At 40.3% G+C, this 18,344-nt stretch overlaps 2 protein-coding genes and 1 long non-coding RNA gene across 3 annotated transcripts; all 3 read right to left on the bottom strand.

Moving 5' to 3' along the window:
- Positions 1-332: 332 nt before the first annotated feature.
- Positions 333-1,948, bottom strand: LOC133887436 (uncharacterized). Its single transcript, XR_009903565.1, has 3 exons — positions 1,670-1,948; positions 1,315-1,381; positions 333-723 (listed from the first exon to the last, which is right to left on the bottom strand). It is a non-coding gene; the product is annotated as an uncharacterized LOC133887436 (long non-coding RNA).
- A 3,953-nt stretch (positions 1,949-5,901) lies between these two features.
- Positions 5,902-10,392, bottom strand: LOC133903437 (uncharacterized). The gene has a single exon (XM_062344857.1). It carries the CDS (start codon positions 6,709-6,711, stop codon positions 6,256-6,258), a length of 456 nt encoding a protein of 151 aa, XP_062200841.1. The 5' UTR covers positions 6,712-10,392; the 3' UTR covers positions 5,902-6,255.
- Positions 10,393-11,674: 1,282 nt separating this feature from the next.
- On the bottom strand, positions 11,675-17,062 carry LOC133903372 (ABC transporter G family member 7). The gene is made up of 11 exons (XM_062344752.1): positions 16,701-17,062; positions 16,228-16,418; positions 15,997-16,147; positions 15,613-15,745; positions 14,978-15,179; positions 14,096-14,372; positions 13,383-13,514; positions 12,948-13,168; positions 12,622-12,834; positions 12,450-12,534; positions 11,675-12,122 (listed from the first exon to the last, which is right to left on the bottom strand). The coding sequence occupies exons 1-11, from the start codon at positions 16,908-16,910 to the stop codon at positions 11,946-11,948; spliced, it is 1,992 nt and encodes a 663-aa protein (XP_062200736.1). The 5' UTR covers positions 16,911-17,062; the 3' UTR covers positions 11,675-11,945.
- Positions 17,063-18,344: the final 1,282 nt, after the last annotated feature.

The following is an 18,344-nucleotide window of genomic DNA, read 5'->3' as shown; positions in this document are numbered from 1 at the left end:
TTACCTACACAAATACATTAAATGAATAATAAAATATCGATAAAATTATGTTGAAATAAATTTACACTCACTCATCCAGTTCTTTTTTTTATTTATTCGCTCGTGCCCTGATAAAACTAAATTGTAATACAGAACCATCCCACTCGTATTTTATAGCAAAACGACGAGACACGACGTGACAGTTGCACCAAAATCACCGACCCGACGCGATGTGAGCAGCCAACCTGTACTCGACACCTGAGGTACCAAATACGGTGAACAGAGCCATATTCGGTATCTCAAGTGCCAAATACAAGGAGTTTTTGGCACATGTAATGTTGAATATAGTGAACAGTACTGTATTTAACACCTTGCCAAGTACATAAGTTTTCGATGCCTCAGATATAAGAATCGATTTTCAGTAATTTAAGGTGCAAAATATATGTGTTAAATTTGTAAATACATCAATATATTATCTATTTTAATAAATACGATAACGTCTATCGCCTATTTTTGGATTTTTGCCCCTACTCCTATCATGCAGTCGGCAGACTACAATGGCTTATACCTCCTTGAGCAACTACCATGTACTTGGCATTTTTCCTTGAACCAGTGGACTAAATATGTTCACCAAAAAACTTGCTTGATTTACTAAACTCTGAGATAACTTCACTCAATCTTGTTTGCAGATTTTGATTCTTCAACTTCTTTTGGAGCTTGATCCCTTGCAGACTCCATGGCGCTCTAAATTGAATGGAAACAATATGAATATGCAAGCTAGTTTTTGAGATAAATATTTATAGAATTGCAAATATTTGTCCATATGAAAAATGATACCAGCATGATGTTCTATGATTAAAGCAATAAATTTCAATGTTACATATGGCCTTTATATAAGCACATTGATGTTATTTTGTTCCTTCTGAATTGAATATATAAATATTTTAGAAGGTCTTTATATGAACACATATGGCAAAATCAAACTAGGTCTATAAACAGAACATAAGGCCTGCATAGCTAAATCTTCCTACTCCTCATGACAACTTCTCCCTTTTGTAAGCTACATATTTTTTTTGGGCAAACTAGATTATGAACTATCTTGCATAACATACAAGAACATAAGGCCTGCATAGCTAAATCTTCCTACTCCTCATGACAACTTCTCCCTTTTGTAAGCTACATTTTTTGGGGCAAACTAGATTATGAACTATCTTGAATGACATACAATTTTCCTTTTTAGATAATAGATTATTTGAACTGAGCTTCCGGGCTAAATAACAGATACACCATACAAGTAAGAAAAACCAAACACCAATCTGTGATGTTAAAATATACTTCTGTTTGATTGAGAAGTTGAGCATTATCTTCAAATATATGCAGCATTGCACGGTCAATTAGGAACCTGCATAAAGAACACATTCTCGTTGTCATACTGTGTAGAAATTAAATGATCTGAAAGAAGCCAGACAAGTTTTGTTTGGAATGAATCGGTCAATAGGGCAAGCTTATATGCTTATATTGGAAACCCAGAGGATTTTAGTGCATTTATAAAATACAATTCTTAACTAATGAAATAACCCACCATTTTAGATCTGGAGGGAAAATGGGGCAAATTACTGCTGGCATTAGAACAAAAAAACATGCAGATCTAAATTCTTGAGTACAAGGGGAAGGAACTGTGAGAGCTCACCTTAACCAGGTGGTTGCCGAGAGGACTGAAGGTGCTGGGCAGGGGAGGAGGGTGCCGAGCCAAAGGTCGTCGCGCTGGGGTGGAAGCTACGGCAGGCCATGCGGATCTAGATGGTCCTGACGCCGATGGGAGGTCAGCGACGCTATGGAGGAGGTTGACGCACAGGGCTTCGAGGCTGCATTGCCTAGTCCAGCAAGGCGATGAGATGAGTTGGAGGCAGGCAACACCGGTGGGGATGAGTCAGAGGCTGGCAGCGTTGATTGGGGAGGCCTTGCAGTGATTGAGATACTCTGCATTAGAGAAGCTAATGCAGAGAGGCTATAGTCCTCTGTATTAAGATGAATTTATATCGTCCAATAAAAACGGAGAGCTCAGAGCAAACGTTGACGTTTTCCTAAAAGTCTTCGTAGACCTCTTTCCGATGAAAAATTTGTCGCTACATCAACCTATGAACAGTAAAATACGACGTTACAGTATACCACATGACTGTTGCGACATTACTTACTACAGTATTATTAATTACTTAATGCAGACTACTGTAGCAGTTGGCTCATTACACTGTTTATACAGTGATTCTCTGCATTAATCGTAATTAAGGTAGAGGATCCGGATCCGCCCCGGAGGCTGGCAGGGGTGCTGTTGAGGCGGTTGGGGCGCTGTGCGGAGACGGAGGTGGGGGCGAATGGGAGATGCGGTGAGGTAGAGGAGACGTGGATGGAGGCGGATTTATTGTACGGGAGAGGAAGAGGGGTTTTAGGACTGGTCTGGTGTGAGACTTAAAAGTGTGTTTGGTTATCTGTATGGTATCTCGTATAGTTATATCGTATATTTTGGATGAGGAAAAATAGGCTAAGGGAAGCTGTATTTTATAAACGAAAAGTGTTTGGTTGGTTGAATCTACAGATGCATGATGAATTTGAGTTTGTATTTGGTAGGCTGAATCTGAGGTTGCATGAGGGAGTTCCCTGTTGCTGACGAGTGGGCTCAGCTCTACAGTGCTGCATCCGGCGAGCCTGGATCGGAGCTACGGTCGATTCCAACGCACGAGCGGATGCAGCATTGGACCGTATTCGCGCATGAGCAGATGCAGCCTCGAACTGCTCATCACAGTATCCAAACATTCGTCTTCGTCCGTATATACGCACGAGGCAAGCTTGCACGAGCAAAGCAGGCTACCGTCACGGCAACCAAACACGTCCTTAAGCAGCAGAAAGCACGTCCTTAAGCAGCAGAAAGCGAAATTTCAAGTCATGTGCGCGCTACAATGTTTTGAGTGGCACGGGAGTGATTTTTTTGTTCTCGCGTGCTTAGCTTTTGGCAGTGCGACAGTAGGGTGAAAATGGCTAACATAATTTCCACTCGTTATAAGTCGGAATCAAAAATTGATAGATTTTTTTTAAATTGGTATCGGATATTTTCAACTCAGAATTGGTATTATTTTTTTTAAATCAATGTAGCAATTTCTGACAAAATCGGCATTGATATCAGATATCTGGAGTATCTAAGTTCGGATATTATCCAAAGCACAGACGCTGATACAGCATTCTAATGTTTCAAAATTCAAAATATTATTAAAATAATTATAAAAAATTATAAAAAGTATGTGGTATAGATGATCCTATAATCTAGCTTTTCATAAAAATTTCAACTTCAAATATGATTTTTTGCTTGTCTTTTTTTTTCTCATGGTACGTATCATATTATCGATCGCTGTTTGCTCGTGGAGGGGAAGGGGGGCAGGGACACGAGGATCGTTGTTGGCTCGCGCGCGGGGATAAGGGTTGCCTGCCGGGTTGGTTAGCGCTTGAACGTGACCTGGCCGGCACAACAATTATCTGGCAGCAGGTCGGCACGCATCGATGACGTAGGCCGTGTTCGGTTGCGTGTTTCCAGACCCAGCTCGGCCGTCGGCCGCGGCGTGCAAGTTCGACTGCGACGCCGCGACGGTGCGGTGCGTGTTTGGAAGCGGCCGGTGGTGGCTTGCCTGGCCTGTTAGTATACTCTTGAGCAGGGGGAGTACATCAAGAGTAGAGAACTTGGGATCGATTGCACGCTCTCGACTTGGGGGTGGTAATGTTGACAAATCCATGTACGAACCGGAGCATGCATGTGATTAGTTAATTAATTATTTATGCGCTGTCGATTGGAGCAGGTTTCAACGCCAATTTTCTGCCCTTTTTTTCTTGCTTAACCTGTCTCACAAATATGAGAATTTTCTTTTAATCCTAGATAACGTATTTGTCTATAATGATGCATCTGTGATGATTTGTTAATATCTAAGTTTCACATCTTCGATCTTCGGTAGATGTTATATAAATGTGTGAATATGATAATATGAATGTATACGTGTATGTTATATGTGTGTGTTTTTAAAAAATCATGCTATATATGAATCGGGCCGAGCTAAACCTTAGCCATGTTTATTCCGGAAGAAACGGGGGCGTACCAATTGTTTGACGATTACTCGATTGCGTACTCCACCGGTCGCGGTGCTGCATGTGCGTAGTGTATGCCTCTACGGCGCAGGTAGCAAATGGAGCGGAAGCCGCCTAACGGAAGGAGGTTGGCAGCTGAGTGCTCGCTAGCAAATTCCAACTCGACATCTACTCTTCAGTTAACAACTATCCTCTGTGCAACCACAAACAAGTGGATCAATGACGTGGGCAATCGAATATTTATGTTTTCAAACTAAATAATTTAAAAATTATTGATGACAAAATTTTAAAAGTGTGATCGAATTTTGTTCAAAATATTAAATATTTATGACTGAAGAGGGTACGTAATTGGGTGTGATTTTCATGATGCTTTCGTTCAAATCAGCTGCCGTTTTTGGTTCAGGGAATGGTTGTGCAGCCGACTCGATTCCTAATTGCACATCATTACATTACATGGATAAACACATGAAGCGATCGGTGCATAGAACCCAGAGAGAGAACACGAGGGGGGAAATAGCAACGACGAGCTATTATTAACACATCGCAGACCCATTTGTTTTACTTTTTCTTTAAGCAAAGACCCTATTTGTTTTACTGATTTGGAACACAAAGTAAGACACGTTCTGCTGACATACATGCTGATTTTTTTTTCCCAAAGTCCACTAATTTTTTTTTAAAAGGATCACCGACGTGCTGAAGTTCAACTTGGACATGGTTTCCTTCAGCAGTTCAGCGTGATGTGGACAGCACTCACGGCATGTGCGTAAATTTGGGTTAAAAGAAAAGAAGACAGTGAGACGAAACTTAAATTAGTTAATTAGTAGCGCCAAGGTCCGCCCTGAATTCATCGAGCATCATTTCCAGCCGGTTCCTTCAAATTGAATAATATCCACTAATAGAACTGCGACTTAAATTTCCTGCAAGGTTCCTTTCAATCATACGGAAATGCATAGTTTATCCAATTCTTATGCAAGAAAAAATTATCTCATTTACAGATTATATGTACTTGTACACTCTGATTCTGTACGTGGTCTGTTCTTTAGGGATAGGAGCATCAACACTCGGTGGCAATACGTGCACACTTGGAGCGAGTGATCAGAGTATTTTTTTTACCTGTTTTAGGTGTCGTATAGGTTACAGATCGATGTTACGCCACCTTAGACCAGCTCAGCTGTTTTTTTCCTTTCTAGATGGTTTGCTTTGTTTGGATGCGTACATATTGGGTGTGTTTGTTTCAGTTTTGAATCGTGGTTTTCAGCTTTTACAATTCGAAACTGAAACAAACAGATAGTTTTTTGTTATAGCTTTTTATAATCCGCTTGTTAGATTGTGAGTCTGAAAAGCTGATTTCTGTCAACTTTTTATAGATTGTAAAAGTCTATTTTACTAAATTTTTCATAAAAGTTTTTTAAATCTACAGTCTATAAACTTTTCACAGTCCAATTTTTTACAATCTACAAGCTGCTTTTCAGAATCCTCAGCTGAAACAAACAAACCCTTAGTCATGTAGAGATCGAAAGTGTACTCTTATACCAATGTATCTTCTTAATGTGATAATGAGAATAATAAAGCTTCCTCTGTCGAAATTTTTTTTATCGAATTCTTATTCGCACAACTCAGGCACTCTGGTTGACATTGTACCAATCCCAGCTTTATATTCAAACATTACTAGCATATTATGATTATGAGTGGAAATAATAAAAAGAATTATTGAATAACCAGTGATTCGGGTAGCCGGGTAGGAGTTGGCATCCAGGCTTCATCTCGCTGCCGGCGTCAACGTCTGAAGCTATCTGATAACTGTATTAGTTCCTCTGTCTGAATATCTTGAGAGAAGGCTCCCTAAGTCGGTCATTACAGTGTAGCAAAGATAATCACAAATACTACAAGTCCTCATGATCTCCTAGATTCAAATCCAGGTGGAATTGGGCCATAGAACTCAAACCCGTTGGATGTCAGGGTGCAGGTGTTAAACAACCTCCCCCAATTTGGAAACATATTTCAGATGGCATGCAAAAGAAATTGTCATTTCTCAAGACTAATGAATTTCTATATCAATTCACCAACTACAATTCCACGATACTATACACGGGACAGAAAGTTATTTTTTTGGATCAAGGCCCAAAAAATGCAAAAAAAGTCCCGACTCGATCAAGAAACGTGGTGCACAGACTGCAGGACGGAGCCAGCCACCTGCGCCAGATGGTGCAGCGCGGCGACGGCGGACACCGGCACGCTGCCGAGCACGAGCGCGGCGACAGCGATGGCGACGCTGGGCCTGGTGCTCATGAGCATCAGCTGCAGCGCGCCGACGAGGCCGGACACGTCGGAGACGTACGCCGGGTAGTAGCGCTTCTCCCAGGCCGCCCACCCGGCTGGCGCCTCGTAGTTGGTCTCCGCCATCTGCGCCTCCCGGATCCTGCGCCGCAGCACGGGCATGCCCTCGTCCACCAGCGCGCCGCCGTACCGGCCCCGGCCACCGCTCGTGTTCCGGCGGAACGCGGCGCAGCGCGACGTCGCCCTCGTCCTCGGCGGAAGCGCCAGGCCGTGGCGCGCACCGTGCCGGAGCACTGCAGGCGCCGAAGGGAACGAGAGGGAAGAAGCCATGGAATCGGCTCAAGAACTGAACTTTGTCTCACAGGCAAGACGAAGACACTATAGCATGCGATCGAGGAAAGAATCAATCTAAGTTGATGAGAAGCTCAGCTCAAATGGGTTTGAATTTATAGGCACTGGGGCATCGCGCGTATGCGTTGGACGAAGAAATGCTTCCGAGTGCAAGCGCGCGGTTTGTCGTCCCGCACGCACGCTGCATCTACCGTCTGTCTCTCATCTGAGGTCGGCGAGTGTGATAACAGCTGAATTACGTTCACATAGCAGGTTCTAGGTAGCGTTCACATGAGAGCTCCCTAACTGGCTCTCGCTCATTTCTACCCTCGTTTTGTCTCTCCTCGCTCTCTTCTCACACCTAGCAGGTTGTGACCACACAAAGCTTCTCCATGGTTGGGCCAGAGCTCACCTCGCTAGCGGCCGGAGCTCCCCCGTGATAGCGGATGGTGGCGAGCCCCTTCCCCCTAGCGACGGCGTCATCCCCACCCCATCACCGTGCAAATCCATGGTGTCTTCCTCCAAGGTTTTTACGGGCACGACATTATCCCCACCCCTTCGCCAGAGCTCGTCCAGGCGTGGGCACCGATGATGGCGAGCGGCTTCCTCCACGGCCATCTCGCACCGGCGATTTGAAGTTTTTTAGTCGATTTTCTCCATTTAGTCCCCTGATCTGTTTAATTTAATTGATAATTCGTTCATTTATCCTTTTATTTTGATGTTCGCGATGGTTAGGGTTTGATTCGTGGTGTAGTTTCTTTGTGTTTTTTAGGGTCCGGTCGAATTGGAGTAGAGGGAGCCTTGTGGAGGAATCGAGAATTTGCGATCTGAAGATTCGATTTGATCTATTTTTGCTTCATTATTTCTCCTAATCTATTCGATTTGATTGTTAATTCGTTCATTTCTCCAAAAAATTTGTGTGTTCGTATGGCGCAGGGTTTGATTTGTGGTGCCATTTTGTTGTGTTTTAGGGTCAGTTCAAGTTGGAGCAAGGGAGTATGGTGCGGGAATCGAGAAGTTTAGATCCAGTTTTTGGGTGAGTAGCGCTCCCATTTTCATGAAGATTTGTGCAAGATCCCCTTTCTAGAAAATTTGTTAGTGTCGAGGGTCGTGGTGTTCGATTTCAAACGTGCAGGTGCCAGTATACTTGCTTAGCGGGCTGATTTTATTGATGATATGAAGTGAACATTGAAGCTACTCGGCTAGCAGTGATGAGAACTTTTTTTTATAGTATTGGTTGAAGTCTTTCTGAAAGTTCATTTTATCAGATGCTATTTTTTGTCAGTGAAACATGGTTATAGCCTCTAATAAGATTAGTTCGTTTGGGTGTTACATGATTTTGCTACGACATCTGCTCAGCATGCTGCTAGAGATTTATGACATGTTTTCGTTTTCCTTTTAAATTCTACAAAAAGATGATGTAATTCCGTTTTCTGTTAGTGTAATCCTAGGTGTCCTGTAGGAGAAAAGGTTTATCTAAGAAAGTCGATTTGCAAAACGCAAATTACGAAAATCTTCACTTCTAGTGAATCTGCTTGCACTGAAACCATTAATCCTTACTCTAGAGCACAAATGTTGTTTGTTTTTCTATATCATAGATAAAACCATGTGCTAATTTATCCCTCCGTATTACTTTGTCAGAAATTTTCAATTGCCTCACACTCAACTTGAAAATGCCTTCATCACCTTTTTTTTCTTTCACACTAACCTAATTTGCTTATGGATTCACTATGGTTTGCTTATGTATTTTAGCAAATATGCCTATTATCCTAACATATTTTAACAAATAATGCACAATAATGATTTTTCATATAGGTTTCATAGTTATGATTTACTTCTTTTTGTTCGGTGGTAGATGAACGTCAATAGCATGTTAATTGAATCATGAACTGCTCCTTTTTTTCATGGTGATGATATATGCATGTTCACCTATTTATGTGCGATATGCGATTTATATTTGCACTCGTGATAATGAATAGCTAAAAATGCAAGGGTACTAATCTGATATAACTGTGTTGGTAATTTTATGATACTATGTAGGCTAATCTAAACTATCATGGTTATATAAAATCCTGTGTTTTTTATATACAACAAACTTGTTTACTAGACTGTAGATTTGCTCACGAACTTACAATAACTTGCTTCTAGTTTTCTATCGACTTGCTTAATGTTATTTGAACTTTGCAAAACTTGATCTTAGAATTATATCAAATTGTTTGCAATATGCAATAAGATATTTTCTTGGATTGTATAATTTGCTTACTGATAATATCTTATCTGAGAGAGAAATCAAATTGCTTACTGATAATATTTTATCTGATAATATCATATAGTATCTTACTGTATGGAACAAACAAGTGAAAATATCAGTAAGCAAATTGTGTCACTGTATGGAATCTGATAATATCATATAATATCTTACTGACAACACAATTTGATCTTTTTTTTGCCTTCACATTGTTTCTAATTTGCTTTCTAAATCCAACCTGATTTGCTTACACATTTTAACAAAAATGCTTTTTATGTGAATTCCAGTGGACAAGCAGAATTTCGAGATGGGCTTATATCATGGAGAATTCAGGCTACAGTAAAATTGGACATATCTAGTGTGGCACAAGTGAAGTGCTGTGAAGCTTAATGCTATAAAAATCAAGTCTAGTATTAGAGTTCAATAAGAACTATACTATCTACAGAGAAACTAGTGAAAATATCATGTCTTGTTCTATTGTTCAGCACTTATGGTGATCTTTATGTCCTTGTTCTGTTGTTCAGCACTTATGGTGATCTTTGTCTTGTTTCTCTTAGATACTAGTGGGTAACTTGTGAAAATTAGAGAATTATACTTCAGCTTTTTTGGTTGATATATTTCTAGGAAAAGCACAACCACCAAGAATATTATACATATCAAAGTGATTTTCTATTTTGTTTGCAGCTATCCTAATTATGCTTCTTAGAATCACCTATTTATGAGAAAATATTACATTGATTTTTTGTTTTTTTCTTAAACCTGAGCGCTATTGCTTTAACTGAAAGAACTTTTAATTTGGTTTTGCTTTTGTATGATCACTGAAATTTATGCCAATTTGTGTGTATATTCTTTCTATCTTGCTTCTGAGCCTATTCTAATCTGCTTATAACATTTAACAAAATTGCTTATGTAGCTAGGTGAATCCAGAAGAATATGGATTTTTTCTAACTTTTTTTTTTGTCTATTTCTGCCGCATATTAAAGTGGAATATGAAAATACAAGTGCCTAGAAGCACGACGCTAAGCAGCTCAAAAATGGAAGGGGGCACGCGTGTTCCAACTGTTTTTTTGTCGTAACGGGGTGTGTATGCCTAATTAGAAAACCAACTAATCAATTAATTTTCCAATTAAAGGTGTGCGGACGGATGGGCTAGTGCATGCACTAGCTGGTCCCCTCTGGTGCCATCTGTCATCATTGAGCTAGCAGAAAATAAAAAACTTCTGGGCGGCGGATTGTAAATTGTCCTGCCCATAACGTTGGGATCCTCTCACGGCGAGATGAGGTGCAGCTTCGTTCTGATAATGAAGAGGATTTTTTTAATAATATTATTTTATTAAAAAATTGTAAAAATAATACTTAAAATATAATATTTGCATAAATAAGTACATGTCGATGAGCGAAGTGCTAACTAAGAACATGTCATGCTGACATGCTATGTGACAGTAGACCGCAGGGCTTGTTAGCTGATCATATGTCTCGCAGATATTTAAAAAAATTAATAATTCTTTTTATATAATCTCGAATAAAAATGATCTTTATATAAAAATTATACCTATCGACGATATCCATAAATTTGTAATTGAACACTTTTCCATTAAAATCTATTTAGATGCTAAAAAATAATTATAAATTTCACATCTGAAAAACTAGATATGAAATTGCTAGTAACTTTTTGGATATCTAAACTGATTTAAATGGAAAAATGTTCAATTACAAAGTTATAGATATCGTTAATAGTTACAATTTTCATATAAATATCATCTCTATCTAAGATCATATGAAACAGTTATAAATTTTTCTTTAAATATCATTTACGGGACACATACATATCGACATGCAGAGTGCACTGCCACGTATCATGTCAGCATGCGGTGTGCCGACAAGTCTTTAGTCGGCACTTCGCATGCCAACATGTACATATTTTTGCAAATATCGGTTTTTTATATTATTTTTGTAATTTTCCAATAAAATAATATTATTTCAAAAAAAAGTCCTAAAAAGAGTCCGTGTCTGTCTTTCAAAAACATAACGAAGAGAAGAATGGTCAAATATGGGAGGAAAATTAGATGGTATGACTTCAGTCAGAAAACAAAAATCAGATGGCTCGTGCAGATCCCTAACGGAAATAGGTTGGCGCATGGTCAAGGAGATAATAGTATATCGTATATGGTTGCACAGTTGCACTAGCAACACCTACTTCACTAGTTCAGTAGGGCTTGCTGTATTTTGTATTGTCGCCTATGTTTTAATGCAATCATAAGGTAGAGAATCCTCTACCTTCTGCTTGAAAAGAAGTTCAGGCGGTTTTCTTAGTGGTCATGAGAACATACAGGGGTGTTTAGATGAGGTTTGGTAGGAGTTTTTAGAATTTAGCCTATATGTTTGAACTAGATCACAAAGATTTGGATCCGAATCCCCCCTATCCAAACAGCAGGGCCAAAGCTGAATTTTCAAGTCATCAACGAACAACGATGAGTGACAAGCGTAAACTCAAACTATAGCAATGAAGAGAGACATGACTTCGCATATGTAAGCTACAACCTACAAATCTTAATCTCAGTTGGTCATATAGACTACTGAGTTACCCGAATTGGTGGTGATATCAATTCTCAAGTCATTTCCGGGTAACAGTAGAAAATTATAGAGAATAACCAAATACTGAAAAAACTACTTGATACCAGAACTGTCCTGGGACGGAGAGCTCATCTCCCATACTACAAAAAGAGAAACTCTTACTAGGGCAAATTTTATTGGTCATGATTTCCATTCATGAGAAATCCTTAAATGTTCCAATATACAGCAGTGTAGGAAGGAAATTGAATCCGAAGGAATAGGTATGGAAGATCCTAAGACTCATTATGGCATAATGATTACGTTGCTAATTGCAGTATGTTCTAACACAAGATTTTTATTAAACTGGGGCTATCAGGAAAAATGGTGAATGCAAAGTTGCCCTACCTTTTTCTTTTGACTGCCAATGAAACTTTTACCCAGCTTGCTGCTTATTTTGATCTTCTTCCACTGGAGGCAGGAGCGGCTGATACTTTGGTCTGTTTTTCTTCAGAAGGAGGTAGGTTGACCAATACCAGAACATCAGAATCCTACCCTGGGCAACTAGCGTGTCTGCGATTCGAATTCCTCCTAACGAAAACCTCTCCAGAGCCTGCCACATAAAAGTAATGCATCAAAACTGGAATGTTTTCAAAGAGAATTATAAAAATGTCTAAGGGGCACCCCTTTCCACAATTCTTTAGAAATTTCAATAAGTCAATGTGTAGCATTTTATTCACAGGGGGGGAAAACTAGACTTTGTAGTTGGCTTGATGTTTACAAATATCCATGATCCTTATATTCATGGACAATGTATAATATGGGCAACTTTTCATTTGTTATCACATGTCAAGCAAGTCTAAGTAATATTTCCCTTGTATTTGACAAAGTTTTTTCTTTTTTTATGGCAAAAATCGCCTTTCTAGTGAACAAACCATACCTGTTCACCAGTTTGAATGTCATAGGAATGCTGCTGCTTAAACTGCAGACCCTTGAACTCATTAATGCAAAGCCCTTGAAAGGCCCTGAAAATTAATGGCAAAAGAAAAGCATCCAATTGTTAGTTGCTCATTATGCTAGAAATCAACTAGATATCACAAGAAGAAAAATACCATCTTATGAGAGAGATTCTTGGGATCCAGCGAAATATGACTGGGGTATTTTCAGGGTTAACATAGTATCCTCCAAAAACAATAAACACCGTCATAAGGGATGGTCCAAGAGCCATTGCAGCTTCGGTTGTAGGAACCATTGCTCCAACAGTAAGACCCATGGCTGATGCGGCAAATGATTCAACAGTGACAATACCACAGAATTTGGCAAATCTGGATGCAGAGTGTGAAATATATGTTAGATAGTGAACAGGCAAAACAGTGGCGCAAATATACAAATATGATGCCTCTGAGCATTGCCAAATTCGATTTAGAATTGCACTGACCTAGAAAATGTAGGATGAAGTTTAGCCATTGGATAGAGAATTGACCCAAATATCAACGGAAATGCTGCTCCAATAGGAATCTCGGCCAACAACTTGGATGAAAGATATGGTACAAGTGTGTAGGAACCTTTTGCACGTTCTCTGTTAACTATAGCCCGTTCTTTTGGGAAAACTCCCACGGTCTTTGTCAGTGCAGCCATTGCTGTGTTTATGGCAGCCACCTTAACTCATAAATTGAGGAGACAGATCAAACTCAGAAAATGTTCACACGCTATTTAGAGAATTTTTTCTTAAAGAAACAATGAAAACAATCATATGAAATGCCAAATGCTACAAGAGAATGAGCAAATTTCATAGATCTACACTGTGAAAACTGAAACATGTATGAACTGCCAAGTCAACTCAAAGAGCCATCAAAGGTCCGAAGTATTCTACCTGAAGAAGTCCCATCCTGTCTTGTATGGATGTTTGAGTTTTACCCATTCGCCAAAACACTGATCCAAATATAATTGCTGAAGCAACAGACATCCGTGCTCTCACTTTGTTTGTTGGTCCATCACGAAAAGCCTGAACATAAAAGGTTCTACTCATTATTAGAAGCAACCTATGACAAGAGATAGCATATCTTCGGCTTAACATCATCTATGCAATTGTGGTCCGATATATTGTAGCTACCCAAGTAAAAGTATTGAACATTAGTACACTTCCAATCTTAAAAAAAAAATAGAACTGTGAATTTTCGTTCTTATTTACATTTTGTGGTTCATATGAACATTAAACTGTATGTTCAATAAAGATCAGAATTATGTGTTAGGTGGATGTTACATCTATGAGCGTATGAGGTACAGTCATACAAACTTCGTCAAAGATCAAATATGGCATCACGGTCAGCTCAGGTAATATGCTAAACCTGAATGTCTTGCATTTGGTACTCTGTAAACCTGAATTAATTAGGTTATAAGCAACTGTTGGAAAACAAATAATGTTTCTAGCAAATAGCCTTATAAGTACCTGACAAACGTCACACTTAAACACACACAAACAAAAAAAGAGGGTAGAACTATCCACTTGTTTCAATGGTATAAAAATCATCGTAGAAGGTGAAGCTGGGAAACGCAATGAAACAAGGTAGATTTAATGAGATGAACCTGCATCCATGCTCGCTTAAACAGCAAACGAAATTGCCTCCACCAACCACGTCTTTCCTTAATAGTGGACTTCTGAACAAGTTTGGCAGAAAATTCAGTTCCCTCCAATTTTGTAAATGAGTTGTTGTATTCAGTAATTAGAGATTTATTAGTAAACGCTTCAATGAGGTTCTCAATCCTTTTCTGAGATGACTGTACACTTTTAGCTGAGCTATAATCAACGGAAATGAGATCAGCCAAGAACTCAGCAGGGTTCATATGATCTGGACACTGATACCTGACGAAGCAACAAAACTTAAGTTATTAACTGGTAATAATAAGAAACAAAAAATAAGCAGCATGAAATATTAACCATATACATAGCAAAATAAAATAAAGCTGCTTGTGGCCAAAAAGGCAAAACTGAAACAGCCAAAGAGGACAGAAGCATGCTGCATGGCATAAACAGGAAAGAATCAGTCCGTCAAAGGTTCTAGCATAGCTACTATTGAAATTTCAATGGCTGCAATGCCAGGACTGATGAATGTAGTCCATGACTCAAAGTAATTAATCTTGCACCAAGTGCAGACAGTGATATGCACACCACAAAGTCAGGTAGATTGCTTTATTATATGTAAAATAGAATGGTTACGCAAGGAGTGACTGTTCACTTATCAGGATCACAAAATTAATGTTTATCATGCACCAGGCACAATATATACCACATGAATAAAGAAAGCAAGAAAGTGTGGCCACATAAATGTGTTCGAGAAAAAAAAAAGGTGTGGCCACATAACAATGTGCAGTGCAAAGATTCAAGACATGCAGAAAATGATGCTGAAGTTCATACTTAAGAAACACCAACAAAAATCTGGAAGAATGGGAAGGGTTCAGAATAACAACCCTAATGATGTGAAGTAAGTTAGAGGTTCATCTTTTGCAGGCCCCATGTATACAACTTCTCCCTCTGACAGTAGTACAATGTCATCAAATTTGCCATAGACAGAACCTCTCGGCTGGTGTATAGAGCAGATCACAGTGTGTCCATCCTCAGCAAGCTGTCTAAGAGTTTCCATGACCTTCTCTGCTTGGAAGGCATCAAGGCCTAAAAGGATAACCACAAACGCCCACAAAGTTTATACATTATCAGTTCATAACTTCATATTTTACAATTTCATCATCTCAGATGACCAAACAAATCTCAGTGACTAATGCTCAAGATAGAATTTTAGACATTTATGCTAGCTCGCATGAAAGTTCAACTTCAACCCACACCTGTAGCTTGAATAACAAAATAATGAAAATATTTTAACTTTAGCATTCAACAATAGGACTTGAGCATGCATGAACTAGCGTGGTGAAGAAAAGGAAAGCCTGAATGATAACTAAAATATGACTCAAAATTATTTAAACAGTTATATTTCTTATGCTAACAATTATAGGTTTAGTTTTATGTCTAAATTACAAACCACATTTAGAAGTAATGAAGAGAAGACTTGTTCAACTAGGGAAAGCAAAGGGTAAATCAGGTAAGATACCTGTTGTTGGTTCATCCGCAAAGATGACTGAAGGGCTAGCAATCAGTTCACATGCAAGTGAGAGGCGCTTCTTCTCACCACCACTTATTCCACGCACTTTCGCATCACCAACAATAGAATCAGCACAATTTACCTTTTATTGGTTGCAACAGAAAGAAATAAATACCTGACGACATCATTATAAAAAAGCAAGCCAACAAACAAACAAACAAAGTAGTGCAGAGAGTGGTAGTCAAATCATTCAAAAGTCCCCATGCTTCACATCTAGATTTGACAAAAATTGCAATATGAACAGAGACAGAGCTTGAAATTTGATAGCTCAAGTTCACATCCAATAATTAATGCACTTTACTAAAACTGTTTTCTTCAAATGGCAGAAATTACCAGTCCAAGACGAAAAAGAAGATCATTAACATATCTCTCCTTCCTCTCAGCAGCCATGGTGTCAGGAAGCTGGAGTTCAGCAGCAAGCGAGAGTGTCTCCCGCACAGTAAGCTGTGAAAAGAACAGGTCTTCCTGCCTCACATAAGCAATCCTACACAAAATAACAGTCATAAGTTCTTTTCCATAAACAAGAGCCAAAGATGAGAACCCAATTGTGCGAGTATAACTTACTTATAACCACCCTTTGACATAGACCGGCCATTGACATACAGATGCCCAGAAAGGTGCAAGGAAGGCGATGCTGTGAGCTGCCCTGCTAGAACATTGAGCAGAGTTGTTTTACCGGACCCGGACGGCCCCATGAGTGCTAGCAGCCTCCCTGGTTTTGCCTCCCCAAACACATTTGACAGCAGAAACCTTGCCTGGCAATCCACAATGACTCACCATGTCATAAGCATCTAGTAGAATGCAATGATCTACTCCAATTACTTCATGCAATTCTACAAAGTATGCAACTTGTTCTACAACAACGAGGGGTCGGTCAACGAGTCAACGGCACCGGTGCCAGTCACTCTCTTCACTGGTAGTATAGTACTGCCGTTAAACTGCAGACCGAACAAGAGGACTAGAGAGACCGATGCGAGGGTTTCGTGCGCGCGATTCCGGGCGAGAGGGGGTTGAGAGTGGCGGCGGTAGCGACTCACCACGTCCCCGCGTTTGTTCTTCAGTGCGCAGGTGATGCGGGCCCACCGGATGCTCACGGGCGGCACGCCACCGCCGGCCTCCGCGTCGGCTTCATCGTCCTCCGTCTCCTCCGATGGCGGAAGGAGGGCGGGGCCTGGCTCGGCGATGGCGCGGACGAACAGCGCCGCGGCCAGCGCCGCCAGGAGCTGCCCCAGCCTCCTGAACTCCATCGCTCGCCGAGGACGATCCCTCAACAATCCAGAAGGCTCGCGGAGGCGGTGGAGAGTGATGAGTGGCGGTGGCGAGTGGCGGTGGGGGTGAGAGCCTGAGAGGGGTTTAGCCTTGAGGCTCTGCAGGGTTCGTGTGGTGGTGGTTAGCTTGTTGCGGCATGAGCATGGGATGGGGAGAGAGGGAAGGGTTGGTGATCTGGGCCTTCTCTTCTGTGGGCCAGGGCTCTACGCTTCGTCACGTTGGAGCGAGGCGAAGCGGTGGGCCGGGGATTGGGTTTAGGTTGGTGGCCAGGTGGCCTTTGACATGAGTAGAGTTCACATTTTATGCTGGAGCGACCCGTGACTCCAGCATGTACACAGTACACTACTATAATTGCAAGCATAGAGGCACACTGCACACACTTTCGTAGCAAAAAAAAATTCCCTTTCTTGCATTAGGATAGTCCAGTCACAGTGTTATGCTTATGTTAACGTACAATGGGAGTGCTAATAGGTCGTGATTTGCCATTTTAGATAGGAGGAGTGCTTAGAGGAAGAAAAACATGTTTAGTTTTGCACTGATGTTTTTATGCTCGGTTGCTGCTTTTTTTTTTCTTGGTCGATGCATTGGTGGATGCCTCCAAGTGCTATAGTTACGTCAGTTTGTTTAAAGTTGCCGGAGTTAGTAGTTGGCTGATCGTTTTTGGTTTGAAGTGTGCATATTGCGACGGAAGGAATCATTTTAGAAGTTGGTGTTGGTTGATCGACCAAAGGTTTTGCAGCAGAAGGAATCGTTCTAGGAGTTGATAGTTGGCTAATCGGTCAAAGCTTTTCCTGTAGAACGAATCGTTCTATGAAAATTTATCTATAACAATCATATGATGGAATCCTCTATATAAATAAGTCACCGTACTAGTTCATACAAGTTTCAGTATTGCACTTCCATTCAGTTGTTCTATTCCATTTTGTTTGCCTCTTTCCAGCTAAATGAATTCGGCTCCACAAAATAGCTTCATTGATTTGCTGAGTTCATCCTGTTTTCCAATGGAGACACCTGCAAATTGCACACGGCCATATTCATTTAATCTTCCTTGACAACATGATTCTGATTCCTATATGCATGCAAAAAAAAAGCTAATTCACTGGCAGCCATTCCTACTACCCATGCAATGGCAATAGCCAACCGGTTGCTTGTGCAGGACAAGAAGGAGATGAACCAAATAGAGATTATGCAAATGGCAACAACGACTACAAGGCAGAAAGGGTTGAATGACATCTTGGTTGGACAGAATAAGATAACATACGTCTGATGAGAGCTCCATCCATTTCATTCAACATTGATTCGTAAAGCTTGTTATTTTTCTTTTTAATTTAGTTGTTTCAAACATACAGGTCAACACATGGCTAAACAATTCCATCAACCCTATTGATGGAAATTCAAAGAAGGGGAGTTTA

Source organism: Phragmites australis, chromosome 1, assembly GCF_958298935.1.
Source record: "Phragmites australis chromosome 1, lpPhrAust1.1, whole genome shotgun sequence".
Lineage (NCBI taxonomy): Eukaryota > Viridiplantae > Streptophyta > Magnoliopsida > Poales > Poaceae > Phragmites > Phragmites australis.
Note: the sequence above shows the minus strand (reverse complement) of the source record. Positions and strands in the feature narration are given on the sequence as shown.